Genomic DNA, 21,505 nt, shown 5'->3' on the forward strand with positions numbered 1-21,505 from the left:
GAGAGAGAGAGAGAGGTTTTTTTTTGGTTTTTTTTTTGTTTTTTTGAGGCAGTCTCACTCTATTCGCCAGGTCTGAGTGCAGTGGCACAACCTTGGCTCACTGCAACCTCTGCCTCCCAGGTTCAAGCAGTTCTCCTGCCTCAGCCTCCCAAGTAACTGGGATTACAGGAACACACCACCATGCCCAGCTAATTTTTGTATTTTCAGTAGAGACGAGTTTCACCATGCTGGTCAGGCTGGTCTTGAACTCTTGATCTCAGGTGATCCAACTGCCTCGGCCTCCCAAAGTGCTGGGATTACAGGCATAAGCCACCATGCCCAACCAGTGTTAGTGTATTTTACATGTGGCCCAAGACAATTCATATTTTACATATGCCCCAAGTCAGTTCTCTTCCAATGTGGCCCAGGGAAGCCAAAAGATTGGACACCCCTTATTTAGAGTTTTCTACTGCAAAACCTTGTCATCCTCCATTCAATTCATCTGTCCTGTGATTTTCTTCAGTCAGTTCAGTCCAGCATAATACAACCATTGGAAATGAGTTATTTTTCCTATAGGAGAGAATCTTAGTGCTTTCTGTCAGTATAAAATAGCTTGTATATTCTAGAATTTTATATAAATACAGTCACACAATATTTACTCTTAGGGGGGTGGCTTGTGGATTTATTTAACTCACTGTCATTTTTTTAAGATAATCTGTGTTGTCCTGTGTATCAAGAGTTCATTCATTTTCAATGCTGTTGTATGGATAGACCACAGTTTGTTTATTCATTCACCTGATTTTAGACATTTGGGTTGTCACCAGTTTGGGGTTATTAAAAATAAAGCTGCTATAAACATTTGTGTATGAATTTTTATGTGGACATAAATTTTCATTTCACTTGGGTAATTACCCAGAATAGGAGAGGAAAGAATAGAAGAGAAGAGAAGAGAATAGGAGTAGAGTAGGTAATAGGATAGATGTATGTTTAACTCTTAAGAAACTGCCGGCCGGGCGCGGTGGCTCAAGCCTGTAATCCCAGCACTTTGGGAGGCCGAGACGGGCGGATCACGAGGTCAGGAGATCGAGACCATCCTGGCTAATACGGTGAAACCCCGTCTCTACTAAAAATACAAAAACTAGCCGGGCGAGGTGGCGGGCGCCTGTAGTCCCAGCTACTTGGGAGGCTGAGGCAGGAGAATGGCGGAAACCCAGGAGGCGGAGCTTGCAGTGAGCTGAGATCTGGCCACTGCACTCCAGTCCGGGCGACAGAGCGAGACTCCGCCTCAAAAAAAAAAAAAAAAGAAACTGCCAAGCTGTTTTCCAAAGTGATTATACCATTTTAATTTGCATCAGCATTGTATGAGAGTTCTAGTTCTTCCACATCCTTGCCAGTGTTTGCAATGATCAGTCGTTTTCACCTTAATTATTGTGGTTTTAATTTGTATTTCCCTGATGACTATTGATGTTGAGCCTCTTTTCCTGCACTTATTTGCCAAATAAGCATATATGTTTTCCAAGTCTGAAGTTTGGCTGTACATTTTTGTGACAGTGTCTTTACAAGAGAAAAAGATTTTAAGTTTTTTGATGTCTAATTTAGTAACATTTTCTTTAATGAATCTTACTTTTTGATGTTGAATCTAAAAAAACATTACCTAGCCCAAGGCTTCTTTACACTAGTACTGTTGATATTTGAGTTAGATAATTCTTCTGAAGGGCTGTTTGTGCTTTGTGGGATGTTTAGCAGAATCTCTGGCCTCTACCCACTTGATTCCAATAGTACCCCCCTTTCTAGTTCTAGTAACCAAAAATGTCTTCATATATTACCATATATCCCCTGGGTGAGAACCACTGGCCCAACCCAAGGTCACAAAGCTTTTTTTCTGTTTTCTTCTGAAAGTTCGTGTTAGCTCATATGTTTAGATCTGTGATCTATTTTGAGTTGATTTTTACATGATAGGAGGTGTGCAGTCAAGGTTCCCTTTTTTATGCATATGGATGTTCAATTTTCTAGTCTTGAAATCAGGTAATGTGAGTTCTAACTTTATTGTTTTTTCTCAGAATTGCTTAAACTATGTTAGCTCCTTTATTTTTTCATATAAATTTTAGAATCGGCTTGTCTATTTCCACAAAATAGCCTGCTGAGATTTTGTTTGGCTTACTTTAATATAGACCAATTGGAGGAAAATTGACATCTTAAAAATATAAAGTCTTTCAGTCCATGAAATCTATTTATTTAGATATTATTTTATTTCTTTCGTCAGTGTTTTATAGATTTTAGCATGCATATCTCAGACATCTTTTTTTAAAAAATAGGGGTAGGGACTTTTCTCTGTTACCCAGGCTGGAGTGTAGCTGCATGATCATACCTCATTGCAGCCTCGATCTCTTGGGTTGAAGCATTCATCCCACGTCAGCCTCCCGAATAGCTAGGACTCCACGCTTGCACCACCACACCCAGCTAATTTTTTTAAAAATTTTTGTAGAAATAGGGCCTTGCTGTGTTTGCACAGGCTTTTCATAAACTCCTGGCCTCAAGCAGTCTACTCACCTCAGTCTCCCAAACTGCTGGGATTACAAGTGTGAGCCACCACGCCTAGCCCAGATTTTTGATATCTTTTTGTAGATGTATACATAAGTATTTCATGTTTTCTGGGATATTGTAACTTAAAAATTGTCAGTTGTTCGTTGCTAGTATTTTTAAATGAATGTATGTGTGTATTATCTATAAAAAATCAGTGATCTTGTTCAACTCATTAATTTCAGTAGATTTTTAAAAATAATCCTTGGGATTTTTCTACGTAGACAATCTTGTCCTCTATAAATATGGATAGTTTTGGCTTTTTATTTTCATGCCTTTTTTTTTTTCTTGTCATGCTGCACTGAGTGGGGCCTAGCATATATGCTTGTATATTACATTTACAAAAATCTAAATTATCTCAGATAGAGTCAGCAACTAATATTGGTCATTTGCCTTAATCCATAAACATTTTTGTATGTGCCTTTCCTATGAAAATTTTTTGCATCTTCAGAATGGACTTCTTATTTAGGAAACATTAGTTGAGTACTTACTATGTGCTAGGAATACAAAGTTTAAATGATAAAGTTCCTGCCTTAGAGACGTTTATTGTCTACTGGAGAAGGTGGGCATATAATTTACCCAGGAGGGTAAATAATTTATAAACTCAAGTAATTAGCATTGTAATAGAAGTTTCCTAGTACTTATATCTACTGTCTCTGCTAAAAAGGAATTGAGGAAAGCTTTACTGAGGAACTGTCGTTTGAGCTTGGTCACAAAAGATGAGAAGGAATTTGCCGAGTAAATTTGTGCAGGAATCAGAGATTATAGACAAAGGGAACTGCATGTGCAAAGGCACATGTGCAAATGTAAAAGAGCATGGCGATGTCGGAAAGGATCAACTGGAGCTGGAGCATGGGACTCTGTACATGTTGGAGAGATGAAACAAGAGGCATGGTGGAGCTTAAGTGCTGTGCTATGAATGTTGACCTCATCCTATAGACAGCAGGAAACAAAGTTTTTAAGTGGTAGATGATACTATAAGCCTTAAAAAAAAAAAAAAGAACTCTGGCAGTACTACAGAGAATACACTACAGATAGAAAGACTAATTAGAAGATGTAGCGTTAATTTAGAGGAGAGGTTATGAGGATCACTAGGATAGTGGTGGTGGTGGGGATGGAGATGAGGCCATGAGACTGAGAGGTAAAATCAACAGGATATGGATTGGATTGATTAGAGGGCAAAAAGGAGATATAGAAGGTTGATTGTGACCCAGGTCATTTGGCTTTATCTTTTTGATCAGGAGATTAGAATTGCTGATATGTCACTATTTCGCATTTAGACTACACAAACTTTTAGAATCATGAGGCTTTGTAGCATTTCTTTTCAAAGAATTAAAAGAATGCTACTCATGTTTCATGATGTATGCATATATGTGTTAATATATGTATATAAAATAAAGCTTGCAAAAAGTTTTATATGTTTCTCATAACTGGGAAGATAACCACTAAATTGTTAAAAGTAGTTATCTCACTAAATGACCTGGGGGGAGGGATGGATAAGGGCTTCTGTACTATTTCTGTACTTTTAACTTTTTATAAATGCATGTTTTTATGTTTTTAAATTAAACAAAATAAAACTTGTCACATACTACAGTATTTATAAGAGAAGCAATTATTTCTTGGTTAGAATTATAAGTGCTTGACTTCATCTTTTAATGGAACTTCCATATATAACCTGTTAGGTTTTCAAGTGTTTCTCTGTGCCTAGCACCATGAATAGGCACTGCGAGGGATAAATACCTGCTCTGATAGAGCATATTTTTAAATTTACAGATATAAAAACAACATAGTAAATAATTAGGCCTAACTAATGCTGAAGTTGCAGGAGAATTCAGTGTGAGTTGGAATAGTGAGAGAAGAACAAACTGTTGTAGGATGGTAGAAGACTGATGGGAGATGGAGTTGACTTCAAGTCAGATGAAAAGCAGAAATAAGGACATGGCAATGGTAACAACCACTGTTCTAGTGCTAGAAAGCTTAGTAATATATTTCTTTTTATCACTTCTCTGCCTTTAGGCTAAGTGTATATTTCTTTAAATAGAAAAAAAATGAATGTGTTAGCTTTTTAAATTGAGTTATAAAAATTATTTTGTCTTCCAGGAATCTGTCTTGAACTATCGTTTAGATCCTCTCGGCATTGTTGATGGTTTTACTGCCGAGGTAGGGGCAAGTGGTGCTTTCTGCCCCACACATTTGACTCTTCCAGTTGAAGTGTCATTCTACAGTGTTTCAGATGACAATGCTCCCTCTCCTTATATGGCAAGTATTTTTTATATTGTGTGTCTTCCTGCCAAGTCAACCAACTTAATGACAAATTTCTTTAAGTGCTTTGGTGCAATTCTTGAAAGTATAAATCACTTCCTAAGAGCTGAATACAAACTAACATGCCAAAATATTACCTCACGACTTCTTTCTAAGCTAGTTCAAACAACAGATAACCTCTTTTGCATTTAAGGATGGTACTAAAAATGTACTTGTTTCTCTTTGTCTTGAAAAAATGGTAAAAATCGATTAGTGACACTGTAATTCCATTGTGCTGGGTTCACACACATTCTCAAATGCTTACTATGCACTCGGCCCTCTAGTCCTACAAGGCTTTGGTGACATAAGGCTTCTGTAGGGCCCTTTTACTCCCTTTTCTCCTGTTTGGTTTGGTTTGTTTTTGGGCCTATTCTAATCCTAGGGTTCTTTTTTTTGGGGGGGGATAAGCTCTCACTCTGTTGCCTAGGCTGGAGTGCAGTGGTACAGTCATAGCCCACTGCAGCCTCAAACTTCTGGCCTCAAACCATCCTCCTGCCTTGGAGCTCCTAAGTAGCTGGGTCTGCAGATATGCGCCACCATGCCTAGCTCATTTTTATGTTTTGTAGAAGCAGGGCCTCCCTATGTTGCCCAGGCTGGTCTTGAACTCCTGGCCTCAAGCAGACCTCCCACTTTGGCCTTCCAAGTGTTGGAATTACAGGCATGAGCCACCACAACTGGCCTAATCCTAGAGTTCTTTAGGATACTAGCTACTTCAGACTCATGCTAATGTCTTAATGGAGAGTGAAATAACTAAGAGGAGTTAGAGCAAGCTTGTCTGGCCTACAGCCCACATGCAACCCAGGAAGGCTTTGAATGTAACCCAACACAAATTTGTAAACATTCTTAAAACATTATGAGATTTTTTTGTGATTTTTTCTTTTTTTAGTTCATCAGCTGTTGTTAGTGTTAGTATATTTTATGTGTGACCCAAGACAATTATTCTTCTGCCAGTGTGGCCCAGGGAAGCCAAAGATGGGACACCTCTGAGTTATAGTGTTGAGCCTTAAGATCAATTTATGACTTCACCTTTCTGATTTTTTTTTATTCCAATGGCTTGTGGATAATATAAGCATTCGTTTGCAAAAATGATACTGAGTACTAGTATATGATTAGTATCAGCCCTCTTCCAAAAGACAAAGAGAGGTAAGCAGCTAGCCATGCAGGTCTGTAAAAAATTGACAGTGATGGTATCAAATACGGAGTCAAATCCGGGTTTTCATGTTAGGTGTTACTTTTGAGAAATGCAGATTACTGTAGGCATTGAACATTATAGCCTAGTCTTGCTGCTTGAATTTCCTAACTTACTACCTGGCCCAACTGCTTCCTCTCCTAACACGCCTCTCTCCAACCTTCTAGGTTTTCAAGGACATTAGTAACAATGACTTTTGTTATTAAATAAAAGCTGTAAAAAGGGACATCTATATAATTGAGAAACAACAGAGAGGAAAGGAAGCTACTCTTAGGAACCCATATGTGACCTACTCATTATTGGCCCAGTTTCCTCAAGGAAAGCTTATTCCATTGTAAGGGTGAAGATATTAGTCAAGAGCTTGATTAGTGTTTCACACTTTCATAGAAAAAGCATAGTGGTGTCTGCTTGTTTATTCAAAATTTTCTTTTCCCAACAACATTCACATCTGTGGGTCATAAGCATGAAGATGCCCAGCATAGGTTATTATCGAAAGAAGAGGCCCCCCTTCACAAACCTGCCCAGTTATTACATATGCTATCTCTTCATTTACCATAGAAAGATGTACCCACTTTTCAGAATTATTTTGGAAAAAATAATTTTGGACAGTTAATGAAATGGAAAGTACCACTGAGATAAGTTTAATACCAGAATAAATGCATATCATACTCAAATACTTACAGTATGAGAGTATATCTACAGCCTGTTTGCCTTACCAGGACATCAAGAGTCTCATCAGTTTCACACCTTTTATTGGCATGTAGTAATAGAGGATGGAAAGATAAGGTCTAAAATACTGTGATCTGGCCGTGTGCAGTGGCTCATGCCTGAATCCCAGCATTTTGGGAGGCTGAGGCAGGCAGATCACCTGAGGCCCGCAGATCGCCTAAGGCCAAGAGTTCAAGACCAGCCTGGTCAACATGGTGAAACCCTGTCTCTACTAACAATACAAAAAATTAGCTGGGCATGGTGGCACAAGCCTGTAATACCAGCTACTTGGGAGGCTAAGGCAGGAGAATCGCTTGAATCCAGGAGGCAGAGGTTGCAGTGAGCTGAGATCGCATCATTGCACTCCAGCCTGGGCTACAAGAGCAAAACTCTGTCTCAAAATAAATAAATAAAATAAAATACTGTGATCTGTCATTAGTGAACAGAGTCCCTGTTGGCCATTAGGATGGCTTGGAAACAAGATAAAAGGGTAAACTGGCTGAAAATCAGCTCATATAAATATCTTTGATGGAAATTAATGAGCAAAAGGTAATTTGAACTATGCTTTTAAAAAGCAAAACAGGGCCGGGCGCGGTGGCTCAAGCCTGTAATCCCAGCACTTTGGGAGGCCGAGGCGGGCGGATCACGAGGTCAGGAGGTCGAGACCATCCTGGCTAACACAGTGAAACCCCGTCTCCACTTAAAAAATACAAAAAAAAATTAGCCGGGCCAGATGGCGGGCGCCTGTAGTCCCAGCTACTCGGGAGGCTGAGGCAGGAGAATGGCGTGAACCCGGGAGGCGGAGCTTGCAGTGAGCTGAGATCCGGCCACTGCACTCCAGCCTGGGCGACAGAGCGAGACTCCGTCTCAAAAAAAAAAAAAAAGCAAAACAGCATTAATCTTTTACCTTAGTTGATGTCTAAAAAATGAATGATTGGGACATAAAAGATTTTATCACTCCAGAAAGTACTAGAGATGTACACACAGATGATTGCAGATCATTGAATAGATATTGGCAAGGGTATGAATCAGGTTACTGAATTTAATCTATCCTTTTGAGAATCTCTGATTTTCTTTTCTCTGATAACATTCTTCAATCAACTATCCCATTTATATTTTTCCTATGAAAAAATTAGAATATTTTCAAAAAATAGTTTGTATTTTTCTATTAAAAGTTTACTTATTAGGAATGCATTCTTTTTGCAAATGACCCAGTCCCAGTGTTTCCTGCTATGGATTAATTTTGTTCCTCAGGGAATATTATCTATACTTTTGTAGTTGAGTCTCTTTTCAAATAACTGGTTATGTTTTGGTAAGACTATGCATATCACAAACCAGCAGGGTGAAGACATAAAACTCCTATTTGTTACTCTTATAATAACCTTGTTACTCTGATAATAATTTTGGGACGTCTTATCACAGATTATTCAAATGACTCACACGGGTAAAATTTTAGCACAGAAAAATCTATCTTTGTGGTATAGAGGTGTGGTATAGGATTTCTCATTAAATGATTCCTTAAAGATTAACTCAAAGCTATATAATATTATTCTCCGGTTGGGAGTTAGTGGTAAAAATGTTCTCCAAGTGTTATATGACAACACTTAGCTGTCTAGAAACTGTTGTATTGTGAAACCAGGCAGAAATATCTAAGGCAGGTGTGCCAGTGGCAAATTTATAATATGACTTTCATTATAATATTATCAGGGCCACGTATGATTTCCTTTCATTTGTAATTAACCAGATCAAGATATATTTCTTTCGGTTTTCCACTTATTTGTGCATATTCACTATTCCATAATAATTTGAGGAATTTTTGTATAAGATTTTGACCATATTTATTTTAACCCTACTATTCCATTTTAAAATACCAGAAGAAAGGCCAGGCATGGTGGCTCACACCTGTAATCCCAGCACTTTGGGAGGCTGGGGCAGGCGGATACCTTGAGGTCAGGAGTTCAAGACCAGCCTGGCCAACATGGTAAAACCCCATCTCTACTAAAAGCACAAAAATTAGCTGGGTGTGGTGGTAGGTGCCTGTAATACCAGCTACTCGGGAGGCTGAGGTACAAGAATCGCTTGAACCCAGGAGGCAGAGGTTGCACTAAGCCAAGATTGTGCCACTGCATTCCAGTCTTTATGACAGAACGAGGCTCCATCTCAAAAAAAAGAAAAACAAAAATGCCAGAAGAAAATGTGTTTTTCTCTTTTGTGTTAAATATGGTAAGTTTTCGTAGGTATTAATATTAATATGCTGATCAGTTAAAATGATGAAATTATTACAATAATGATGAATAATAATAAAATTCCAAATAATTTCCCAGTCCCTTTCTAAAATTCCTAACTTGCCAATGCTACTAGTCTTAACATTGCTTACAAATTGTTTTAAATTATTGCCTTAAACTTTATGGTTTTTTTCAAAAAGCTATTTTTTTTAATAAATTGATTTAGTTACTGTTACTGTGTTCTAAAAACTATTGGAATTGAATGTATTAAAGGAAGCGAGTATAAACTTGGTAGTAGTTGTTCTACCACTTTTACTGTATGTATTTGGTGGGGAGGCCGATGGCTGGCAAGGAAGAACGGTAGTATATTACATGTAGTTATGTGATTTTAAAGATAGCTATTATTTAGGTATATTTTACTTTTTCTTTCTGAAACTAGGAAGAAGATGTGTATAATATACCATACCTTTTTCATGTAGAGAAAATAGCCACATTGTGCTCATTAAAAAAAGTAGTATACAGAGTACCTCATTAGGCATGTAAGGGCAGATTGCAAGAGGTAAATTGTTTCATTGCTGTTTTGGTTAGGGTTGCAGTTTGTTGATGTGCTTTTTTCATGCTTTTAATAACCACTTGACAAATCTGATTTGTCAAGAACCACGTATGTGTTAACCTTAATGTGTTAATTTAATAATCTGATGTCAAGTGTTGTTCACTTGAGGTTGAGGAATCCATATGTCAGAATGTGGCTTTCCCTTTTACCTTTATCCACTCCTTTTTACTTCCTAACCCTGTAACCCAACAGAGAGATGTCACCTAATAGGACAGGCCTGTTTTATATTTGCTTTTACATAAGTTTGGCATGTACGATGTATAATAATGGAATCATGAAATGTAGAACATACAGTTCTCCTTAACTACCTTAACTGCTTGAAAGAAAAGTATTATCCCAGTTAACATAAATGCATCAGCATTCATTCTTTAAGTATCACAGGCTGGGCACGGTGGGTCACGCCTGTGATCCTAGTACTTTGGGTGGCAGAGGCGGGTGGATCACCTGAGGTCAGGAGTTCGAGACCAGCCTGGACAACATGGTAGAACCCCCCCCCCCCGCCCCCGCCATCTCTACTAAAAATACAAAAATTAGCTGGGCGTGATGGTGAGCGCCTGTAGTCCCAGCTACTTGGGCGGCTGAGACAGAAGAATCGCTTGAACCTGGGAGGCAAGGGTTGCAGTGAGCCGAGATCACACCAGTGCACTCCAGCCTCGGTGACAGACTGAGACAGCGTCTCAAAAAAAAAAAAAAAGTATCACAATTACCACCGATAGTCATTTGGTTATCCTAGTTATTGATCATCCTGGTTATTGAGAAACTTTTACACATTCCGTTTGAACTTACCTTGTTTTAATATACGCTTTTTCCCCTTTGATTGGATTTTGCAGTGATGAGAACATCCTGAGAAAAACTACTTTATATACTGGAGCAGGGCTCCCAAACCTTAATGTAAATTGATATCATCTGGAGAATCTTGTTAAAATGTATATTTGACTTCGTAAGGTCTGGGAAGAGGCCAGACATTTCACAGTCCTAACGAGTTCACAGGTGATGCTGATGATGCTCATCTGAGGATCGTTCTTTGAGTACCAGACCAACTGGAGGACTCCTAATATCCTCTTTTAGACTTCTCTAATGAAATGACCCTCATTTAGCTTTAACCTTGACTCAAATCAGCTCTCAATCCATTGTGTTCTGATTTAGAATCAATTTGGATTCTTAGATTCCTTAATAAGTAAATGACCAAACAAAAGCAAAATACCTTAATAATATCCAGATTAAAACACAACATAAGATTGTTTCTGAAGAAATATTTAATTTTAGGAAGGTGAGATTTTATAGCTTTACTATAGAACATTCCACAGCCTGAAAGTTACTGATTTAACTTTCATTTTCCACATTTTGTCTTAAACATCTCTTATCCCATAAAGTAGTACCAGGCAGGAACTACAGACTTCCAAATTCCTTTTTTATTTTTTTTCTGTCTTTATTCAGAAATCCAGATATGTAACTTAACTCCCAGACTGAAGAATTGACTTTATTTTTGGCCAAGACTTACTTTCCTACACTTGTGACTTTTTACATGCCCAAAGACCAATAAATTACTTGCTCCTTCATTTCCCCTCTCCCTCAAGATACATGGAAAGGGTCCTGTTACCTTCCTTCATTTCCTTTTTAGTTAGGAACTCCTTACTTTTATTCCTATATCTTAATAGTAATTTTGAGTGCTGTGGCCATTGATGTTATATATTCTTTATAGTGACATCACCAGGAAGAACAGTAAAGTGTTTCCTTAGGGGTAGAAACATAGAATGTATCTCTATTAATTCAATATGAATGTTTTTCCATAGAAATAGATTCTGAAATTTTAATAAATTACATGAGTTATTTTAGTCTTTTATGTACATATGCATCAGTTTGTACTCAATTTGTCTTCTTTTATTTAAAGGGTGTGATTACTTTAGAGTCCCTTGGTAAAAGGGGTTATCGAGTACCTCCTTCAGGAACAATACAAGTGGTATGTGTTTTATAGCCTACAATTGCAATAATCATTCTCTCACATACATATAGAACTTAGCCCTTTCTCCTGCTACTGCTGCTGCAACAACTTTGGTAAGTAACAGTGGGGCTGCAGCTTTGTTTGGAGTTTCCCTGCTCTGCCCCAGGAATGACCATTTGGGGACCTCCATAAAAGGAAAGCATTAATAAGCTAATCAAGGTGAATACTTAAGAAAAATAGCATATGACAGTTTGCATAACTTCAATAGGGCTCTTTTCAATATATTTAGAACCTAATACTACTGGTGCCTTCTTTTTAATAAACCAGATTGAGACGAACCTATTTAAAAGGAGACCCCAAATATTAGAATTGCTTTGGCAGGAAAACTTGAGAAACAAAATTATTTTATTTCTAATAATTTCTAAAATTGATTTAATGAGATGACCACACAAAGCAGAAATATAGTCTGACAGATGTCAGGGCAGAGAAGGCATCATTCCTTTTGGTCTAGGCATTGATATTTTGGCTCAGAGTCCTCCTATCTCAGAACAGTCTTTCATCGTCCCTGGTCTAGGGTTCTGAGAAGAAGAATCTAATATTAAGGCCAGCTTGAAATTGAGTTCACTCTAGATCTGACCCAGCATAATCCTGCAAGCCCTCAAATCTATTACAGAGTTTGCAGACTGAAAGAGAGTCTAGCTAAGGCTTGCTCCTCATTCCCAGGATTTGACCTAATCCAGCAAGCCTTTTTATGACCTTTGACCTCAGTGTGTTCAGTACTTTGTCAGATCACTTTTACTCATCATCATTGTTCCAATACTGCAAGGAGTCTATACATTTATTTCCTATCACACAGGAATGAAACAGAACTATGTAATATGTGTACGTGTGTGTGTATATATATATACATATATAGTAATACATATTTATATAAGTTTTACTGAGGAGGAATTACCACAAGAATACCACAAGTAAACCGATTTCTTGAAGTAAAGGAGTGACAGTGTTCTCTTGCCTTTGGCTGTGTAGCTCATGAGAAAGTGTGAGTCAGCAGAAAGCTAGCTGTCAGTTGTGATCATAGTGAAGCATAAACTCGGAGGTAACACATTCACCTCGTTTGGAGACTGCCAACTTTAGTGGTTAATTATAAGTATGAAATGTGGGTATGTCTTCTATCCCGTGTACAGTTTAACTGTGTATAAACATGATTTGAACTCCTGGCTTATGAGGTGTGGTTGTTGAATGTATTAGCCTTAATCTTAAGACTCACTAGATTTCAAAAATTGGATTATGATATTGATATATTTCTCATTTTGATTCAGTGAGTGATGTCCAGTGCCACGGATGAGCTTCTGAAAGCATGGGTACCAAGTTACCTATTGATGTGTTGGTAATTTGGTTAAAGTCAGATCAGCAGCTTGAGGTTTTGTGTAAAAATGAGTACTTTAAAAATAATATTCCTTCAACTATTCATAACCAAGCAACAATTGAATTTAATTCAGTCGTCACCATGGATACATATTTTGGTCTATAATGATATTGAGGATTTTTTTTAAAGCTTAGTTTTGCTACAGATTTTGAAATGATTCCATGTATGAGTAAATGAAGTATTAAGCCTAATTTAGATCTAATATTAATAGATCTAGTGAGCTTTGTTTTCTAAACTTGGGGAAATGTTCAGATAGGAAAAAGTCTCTTCTTTGAGCACCTATTTTAAATTTTATAATAATCACATGTCCCTAAGACATCAAACATGCTAATTTTACTGAGCTTGTATTTTTATTTGAAATACTCTGGTATTAAAATGTGAGAAAAATTAAAACTCAATTTTGAGAAGTTTGAAGTTGATACTCTTTAGCAAAGCTATTATGTTTGAAATAATTGAACTGGAATATTTTAACCCAATAAGGATGTATTTTGCTTAAGCTAGTAGAACTATTCCTTAGAGTTACTCCTCTGAACAAGGAGTAAAATTTATACATATGAAATTTGTGACTAAAGATTTTGATTTTTACTGGACCTTATGTTATTGTAAAACAAAAAATTGAACCTTTTAAAAAATACTGAATATTATTTCATAAACTTTTGAAATTTTGTTAATTTTAGTCCCTGAAACTGAATTATATTCAGTGGTATTGTTGTTTAAAATCTTGTTTGATTATTGGTACAATCATTCTGAGTCACATCAACAAATCACTATTTTTAAGGAATAATTTCTGTATTGTTTCTTCAGACCTTATTTAATCCTAATAAGACTGTGGTGAAGATGTTTGTTGTGATATATGATTTACGAGATATGCCAGCCAATCATCAGACATTCCTACGACAAAGAACTTTTTCTGTACCTGTTAAACAAGAAGTGAAGAGAAGTGTTAATAAAGAGAACATCCGACACACAGAAGAACGGTTATTACGCTACCTCATACATCTGAGGTAATGCTTCAAATTAATATGAAAATGTTACTTTAGAACAACTCTGAAATTTTTAGTGTTTTTTTTTAAACTGTGACTGTAACTAGACCAGTGTCCCTTGGGACTTTGCTTAGCTTGGGGACTCTTGATGATGTGCCAAGATGCCTTCCTGTGGTTATTACTTGTTGAATTAAGGAAGTTTTCATTTATAGCTGTTTAATATAAAATATTTTATGCCAAAACAAATGCATCTGGGGCAATGAAACACATTTTCTAAACAAATACTATTTAAAAATGTAATACGAGGGCCGGGTGCAGTGGCTCACACCTGTAATTCCAGCACTTTGGGAGGCCGAGGTGGGCGGATCATCTTCAGGAGTTTGAGACCAGCCTGGCCAACATAGTGAAACCCTGTCTGTACTAAAAATACAGAAATTACCTGGGCGTGATGGTGGGTTCCTGTAATCCCAGCTACTCAGGAGGCTGAGGCAAGAGAATCGCTTGAACCTGGGAGGTGGAGGTTGCAGTGAGCTAAGATCACACCATTGGACTCCAGCCTGGTGACGAGAGTGAGACTCCGTCTCAAAAAAAAAAAAAAAAAAGTAATACGAGCCATATAAATCATTCTATATTTTTCTTTTTCTTTTTTTTTTTTTTTTTTGAGACGGAGTCTTACTCCATTGCCAGGCTGGAGTGCAGTGGTGCAATCTTGGCCCACTGCAACCTCCGCCTCCTGGGTTCAAGTGATTCTCCTGCCTTAGCCTCCCAAGTAGCTGGGACTACAGGTGCCCACCCCCACACCCAGCTAAATTTTTGTATTTTTAGTAGACACGGGGTTTCACTATGTTGGCCAGGATGGTCTCAATCTCTTGACCTTGTGATCCACCCGCCTCCGCCTCCGCCTCCCAAAGTGCTGGGATTACAGGCATGAGTCACCACGCCCAGCCAAATCATTCTATATTTTTCAATAGCCATGTTTAAAAAGTAATAAACAGGTAAATTAATATGTTTTATTTAGCTCAGCCTATCCAAATTTTACCATTTGAATATATAACTGATATAAAAATTATCAATGAGATATTTAATATCACCAACTCCTTGAAATCAAGTATGCATTTTACACTTAAATTTGAGCTAGCTACATTTCAAATGCTCAATAACCACATATGGCTAATGGCTACTGTATTGGAAAGAGAAGTTCTTAAACTTCATTAATTTCTTCAACTGATATTTATGGGCCAGGCGTGCTTCTAGACACTAGCAAAACAGCAGTGACAAAAATCTGCTCTCGTAGAGCTTATACTCTAGTCCTTCCATTATAGATATCTTTCCCTCTAACTTTTACTACCCAACTCATGGTTCAAGGTTGTGAGAAGCCACTTGTTTGCTCTTGAGGCCAAAGTTGTCAGTATGCCAGGGTAAGGTTTTCAGCCCTGAAAGCCTAGTTTAGCTCTCAGGATCAATGAGTGAATTGATTGGTTAAAAGAGGGCTCAGTAGACTTTTGCCTGTAACTCTGTTTCTAATAATTTTCTGATCCCTTCCATAGAAAGTCCTCAGTCACATCAGTGATGTTTATCTTAGACTAACTCCTTACAGTAAGGAGTGTTACTCATCAGGAGGAGTCAACTTTCATCTCGGGTCCAGGCAGAAGACTTCTTCAATCTGTTATTGCTGATGGTGACCACCTGCTATCTTTCTTTATATATGCCTTGCAGTGGTGATCTGGAGTGAAAAAGCAGCGAGTTATACACTCAAGTCCCATACATGAAAGTCTGTTAATTATTCTTCCCAAAGCACTATTTAATTCGTTCTTTCATCTCAGTCTTCTGCCTGTTGTTCTGTATGCAAAAGACATGTTCAGCCAGCATAATGTATTTAAACCAAACCTGATACTACCTGTAAGCCACATGAGAAATGTTACACAGATTGTAGGAATGAAAAATCTATGAAAAACAGACTTGGAAAACAGTTTTTAAAAGACATGGTATGGCCTGGCGCGATGGCTCACACCTATAATCCCAGCACTCTGGGAGGCCGAGGCGGGCGATCACCTGAGGTCAGGAGCTCAAGACCAACCTGGCCAACATGGTGAAACCCTATCTCTACTAAAAATACAAAAATTAGTCAGGCGTGGTGGTGGACGCCTGTAATCCTAGCTCCTCAGGAAGCTGAGGCAGGAGAATTACTTGAACCTGGGAGGCAGAAGTTGTAGTGAGCTGAGATCGCGCCACTGCACTCCAGCCTGAGCAAAGGAGCAAGACTCCGTCTCATAAATGAATGAGTGAATAAATGAATGACATGGTATGAAATTGCAGACTATGAGAATACCTCCCAAACCAGAAAAAGATTCAACCCTCTCTGGTTAAACTTACATTTGACACCATTCCTCTTGAAGTTTAACAACCATAGCTAATTGTAACTGATACTGGCCAGAGTAAAAATCAGCCACCTTAGCTTTTATAATCTCCACATAATCACAGGACACTTTAAAGAAACCTTTTTAGGGAAAACGGTATACTTCCCAAAGAATGTTCTCCTTCAGTTTGGGAAGGTGAAAAACTGCAGAGAGGAGGGAAGAGTGAGCCCAGTCAGAGCCAGTCTGCTTTAACATACAGAGCTGTAACCACTACATCTTTCAGCTAGTTCAGGAGTAAAATCCACAAACCCAGAGAGTATTTATGCTATGCCAAGGGAAAAACAAAGAGACGTTAGCACTACAGGGTATGTTTGTCTATTTGGTAGGTAAGTTAATGTGAGTGAAGATTCCAAATCCCTGCACTGTGTTACAGATACTAGCAGTGGATAGAAACAGTTTCATATACGGTTTTGATAGCCATTTTCATTTTACTGCTAACTTTTCTCTTGACTTTTGATGGTGGCTGGGTTTTACTTAGCCTAGCCACTGTTGATTATAGTTTTTTATCATCTACCCCAAATCATGGGAGGCTACGTTGTGTGAAATGGGTCTATGGAGCTAGAAGATGCCAGGGCTACAGAGCCCAAATGTAATGTTATTGAGTAATGTGAGTGAACTGCCACGTGAACCTGCAGATGAGGAAAGGTGCGTGTACTGTGGAGTCAGGGAGGAAAAGTAAGATTCTGTTTGACACTCAAGATCTACAGGAAGAAGCATCTCAGGCATTCAGGGAAGGAAAAGAAGTATGAGGTATTTAGGGAATGGTAAGAGAGCAATGTTTAAATAAAAGCATATGCTTTGGTCTTTAGAAAAGACCTTAAATATCATGTTAAATAGTTAGTGTTGACCTAATATTGTAGCAAGATTAGTTCTTCCTGCTTTCAAATTTTAATTATTCTAGTTTATTTTAAAAACTCATTCTCTGAAATGTTTTATATTTTGTTTATTTGTTTAGGTTCCAGAGTTCTAAATCTGGAAAGATCTACCTCCATAGAGATGTACGGCTCCTGTTCTCTAGAAAGTCAATGGAGGTTGATAGCGGTGCTGCGTATGAACTCAAATCTTACACTGAATCGCCAACAAACCCTCAGTTTTCACCAAGATGTTGATAAGGAGTGATGATTTAAAGTATTTACTCAGTACCCAAGTTTGCAAGTAAAAATTAGCATAGAATGGAGTGTACCAAATTAACAATCAGGAGAGTGGATCCTCTCCCGTTATCCTGGACCAGTTTTTATGAAAGGATTCCTGAAATGAAATCCATATATTCCATGTAGACTGGAAAAACTCATGTTCTGATACTTTTTGTACTGTTGAAACCACTTCATTGGACGTGTTGCAATAGCAAAACCCCCAGTTAGATTAGTGTTTACACATTTTATTTCTCAGTTATTTAATATTTAATGTTTTCCTTAATACTCAAGTGATGTTTGTCTCTAGTGTTCTAATGTAGCACAAATCCTATGTAAAATCATACTATGTATTTTTGACATTAATGTTGAAATCTGAAATATATGCACAAGTCTTTAATTTTGTGTGATGTGTTAAGTGCTGTTCATTTAAGTTATTGAAAATGAGAATAAAATGTTGAGCTTCTTTAAAATTAACACACTATGCAAGCATGTGTACTTCTTACATCTCTCATGTTTAGTTTTTATAACACCATATCCAGGTTGCTATCTCACACCTATTGTATTAGCAGTGCAATGTGGACTAAGCTGCTTCACATTCCCTTTGCAAGTTCAGATCATCATGCCCATTCATAGCCAGGATTCCTTATCCCCCAAACCCCCAAACAGTTCTATTTTTCCTTAATCACTACTATAGAGTCTTTACATTAAATTACTGTCCTATGCTAGATAATTTTCTCAAACTGTTAAAAGAATATGTACTTTGGAAACAAATTAGTATTTATATTGTAAATATATGCAAAAAAAACTAAGAAACGTGTACTTGGCTTTTATTTGTAGATGAGACATTTATGTGATTGAGTGAATTAGCCATTAGGCATTTTCATTCTAGCTGTACAGCTGCAAAGAAGGAGGGGGAAGATGTCTTGAGTCTTGTTCCCAGTTTATCACTAAGCACATCAGAAGTCTGTCTTCCAACACCCTTGGAAAAAACAGGGTGGTTTTTAGATGTTTGTGCTCAGACAGTGGGCAACAGCAGATTAAATAACAAGGCAAAAATACTAGGAATGCTGGTAGAAATCTATGACTGCAAGTTAAAAAAACATACCACTCAAGTAGGCCAGACCCAGGAGACGTGGGAATCTAGAGCCTGGTAAGCAGTCTGGAATTGGGAAAGGGGAAAGTCTACTTTCGGACCCAGGCATTAGACAGACTGCTTAAGAGAATCTATCTGTCCAGGTGATGAGTGTGTGGCTGCAGGCCAGCAGACTGTGGAATGGCAAGCAGATACCTCTTAATATATTTCTTTTAAAATATCAGTTTAAAAAGGCTGTTTATATTCCATAAAGCTAAAAAAAATATATTTCAGTGGTGCAAATTTATGAAGATTGTTTTCAATCTTTAGACTGTGTGGAAAACAGATGGGACAAGGACCCAAAGGTTTGGATTGTAGTCCCAGCTTTAATGGTATCTGATGGAACTGACTCCAGGAATCCCCTAATGTTTCCAGGTCTGTGTGATTGAGAAAATGTGGCGAGAGTATGATTAATGTGCCTTCTCTTCTTAAATTCTGTTATCTAATTCTTGAAATAAGTATTTCAATATATAAATCTAGATATGCATGTGGTAAGTCAATATTGATAATTTTATATAAAACTTGGAAAACATCAAAAACATTTTTAAATTTCTTTTTTGACCTCTCCAGTAAAGTTTAACCAAAAAATAGTCACATACTTGTGTGCAGGCGTCTTTTTGCATGGATACCACACTGCAGTCTTTCCAAGATGCTTTCTAGTACATGGTCTTCCAACCTTTCTGAGCAGTTTTTAGAAACTTTGAAGTTGAATAGAACACCTGGGTGCATCCTGTGCTTTCTTCCTGGTAAGTTTGTGCAGAGCAAGCACGTGCTGACCTTTTGCTCCTCTACTTCTTAGGGCCTTTTTCACTTATGTTTTTCCTCTGTGAGGTAAAATTACCCAGCGTCTGTTCTCACTTGCCCTGGCATTATCTCTATCACACTGGTTCTTTTTCTACCCTTGTGTAGTTATAGGCCAAGGCATTACCACATCTCTATTATCTGTATTCAATTATATCACTAGATTATATAACAGTTGAGTGTTGGCATGCACAGAAAGACACCAGCAGACAACCAACATTGTTACCTGTGATAGATACTAGAGATCTTACTGCAGGCCCAGCTGGCAGTGTTGCAGATCAATAAAATGAGTCATAACTGATAACGCCCTTTAAAAAGGAACTACGGTTGGGAGGCCGAAGTGGGCGGATCATGATGTCAGGAGATCGAGACCAACCTGGCCCAACATGGCGAAACCCCATCTCTACTAAAAAAAAAAAAAAAAAAAAAAATTAGTCAGGCGTGGTGACGGATGCCTGTAGTCCCAGTTACTCTGGAGGCTGAGGCAGGAGAATGGCGTGAACCTGGGAGGCAGAGCTTGCAGTGAGCCGAGAATGCGCCACTGCATTCCAGCCTGGGTGACAGAGCGAGACTCCGTCTCAAAAAAAAAAAAAAAAGGGAACTATGGATCACAAATAACCTTTGGAGATTTTCTTCGATTACAGTGCTAAAATCTGTCATGAGAATTTAAAAAATCGAAGTGATGAAATGAGGTCTAGCTGGAAAATACCCAACAGAAGGTTCTCCCCTCTTGCCATTTTCCCTCACCAGATCTGTCATTCCCTGAGGGCTAACGAAGGGGAAAATTTCTCCTTCAAAGGCTTCACCTTTGAAATCCTCACTCGGGCCGGGCGCGGTGGCTCAAGCCTGTAATCCCAGCACTTTGGGAGGCCGAGACGGGCGGATCACGAGGTCAGGAGATCGAGACCATCCTGGCTAACACGGTGAAACCCCATCTCTACTAAAAATACAAAAACTAGCCGGGCAAAGTGGCGGGCGCCTGTAGTCCCAGCTACTCGGGAGGCTGAGGCAGGAGAATGGCGTGAACCCGGGAGGCGGAGCTTGCAGTGAGCTGAGATCTGGCCACTGCACTCCAGTCCGGGCGACAGAGCGAGACTCCGCCTCAAAAAAAAAAAAAAAAATCCTCACTCTTTCTTTCCTAATTAACTTTGTGAATAAAGTGGTGATTCTTTTCTGACTTTATAAAATACATGTCCATTATAAAAAATGTTCACATCATATAAGTATATAAAGTAAATGAAAAAGTCCCCTCCCTCAAGTTGATCTTTGCAGCTACTGCTTTAACAGGGCTGGTGACTGCTGAAAATTTGGTATGTGATACACCATATGGTTTGCTAGACCTAGGAAAACAGGATCAATATAAATGGAAGTAGGCTTTTCATATTGGTGAGCATTAACTCTAAATCCCTAGACTATCCCTATATAGCACTGGAATCAGCCCATTCTACTCCATCATAGGCTATCTGTGGGAGATACGGCAAAAATGTGGACATGGGGAGAAGGAAGAGAACATATGAATGCTTGCAATGTACTAGGCATTGTACAGGCAGTTTATATGTCACTGAGTCCTTAAAAACCATGCTTCAGAAAAAGAGTGAAAATTCTACAGTTATTCTCCAGTTAAAAGGGGGTTTGAAACTTGCCCAAGGTCATACTGGCAATAAGTAGAAGAACCAGAATTCAAATCCGGGTTACAGAGTGTCTTTTTCACTCTACTACACTGATATTTTGCCTTTTTTCCTCATTTCCATTATATTTTTCCACCAGAAATATACTTTCCATCAATATTCTTGGAAGTAAAGATAATACTTTCCACGTGGTAAGTGAGGTATAGTAAGGAAATGCCTACCTCAAGTGTCCAATTTTTTTAAAACCTACAACTTTGGGAATGAATATCCTAATGCAACTCAGACGCTATTCAACGTAATATACTGTCAGGAGGCATGAGGTAAAGATTCAGTTTTTCGAGTCTCTTCCAGATCCCCTTTTACCCTATCGTTCACTGTATTGTTTTGTTTTGTTTTGTTTTTTGAGATGGAGTCTCACTCTGTCACCCAGGCTGGAGTGCGGTGG

At 38.2% G+C, this 21,505-nt stretch overlaps 1 protein-coding gene across 6 annotated transcripts in view; it reads left to right on the plus strand.

Moving 5' to 3' along the window:
• FAM214A (family with sequence similarity 214 member A) overlaps positions 1 to 18,308 on the plus strand; it is a 130,859-nt gene extending 112,551 nt beyond the window's left edge. For 3 of the 6 annotated variants that reach the window (XM_033190078.1, XM_033190076.1, XM_033190077.1), the window contains exons 10-13: positions 4,660 to 4,818; positions 11,487 to 11,555; positions 13,771 to 13,970; positions 17,322 to 18,294. In XM_033190078.1, the coding sequence (XP_033045969.1) occupies positions 4,660 to 4,818; positions 11,487 to 11,555; positions 13,771 to 13,970; positions 17,322 to 17,475 (582 nt within the window). In that variant the 3' untranslated portion in view covers positions 17,476 to 18,294. Of the gene's footprint in view, positions 1 to 4,659; positions 4,819 to 11,486; positions 11,651 to 13,770; positions 13,971 to 17,321 lie in introns of all 6 variants that reach the window. The other 3 variants (XR_004431987.1, XM_033190075.1, XM_033190079.1) reach the window with 3 other exon arrangements.
• Positions 18,309 to 21,505: the final 3,197 nt, after the last annotated feature.

The sequence above is a fragment of the Trachypithecus francoisi genome, unplaced genomic scaffold, assembly GCF_009764315.1.
Source record: "Trachypithecus francoisi isolate TF-2019V2 unplaced genomic scaffold, Tfra_2.0 Lachesis_group3, whole genome shotgun sequence".
NCBI classification, from domain to species: domain Eukaryota; kingdom Metazoa; phylum Chordata; class Mammalia; order Primates; family Cercopithecidae; genus Trachypithecus; species Trachypithecus francoisi.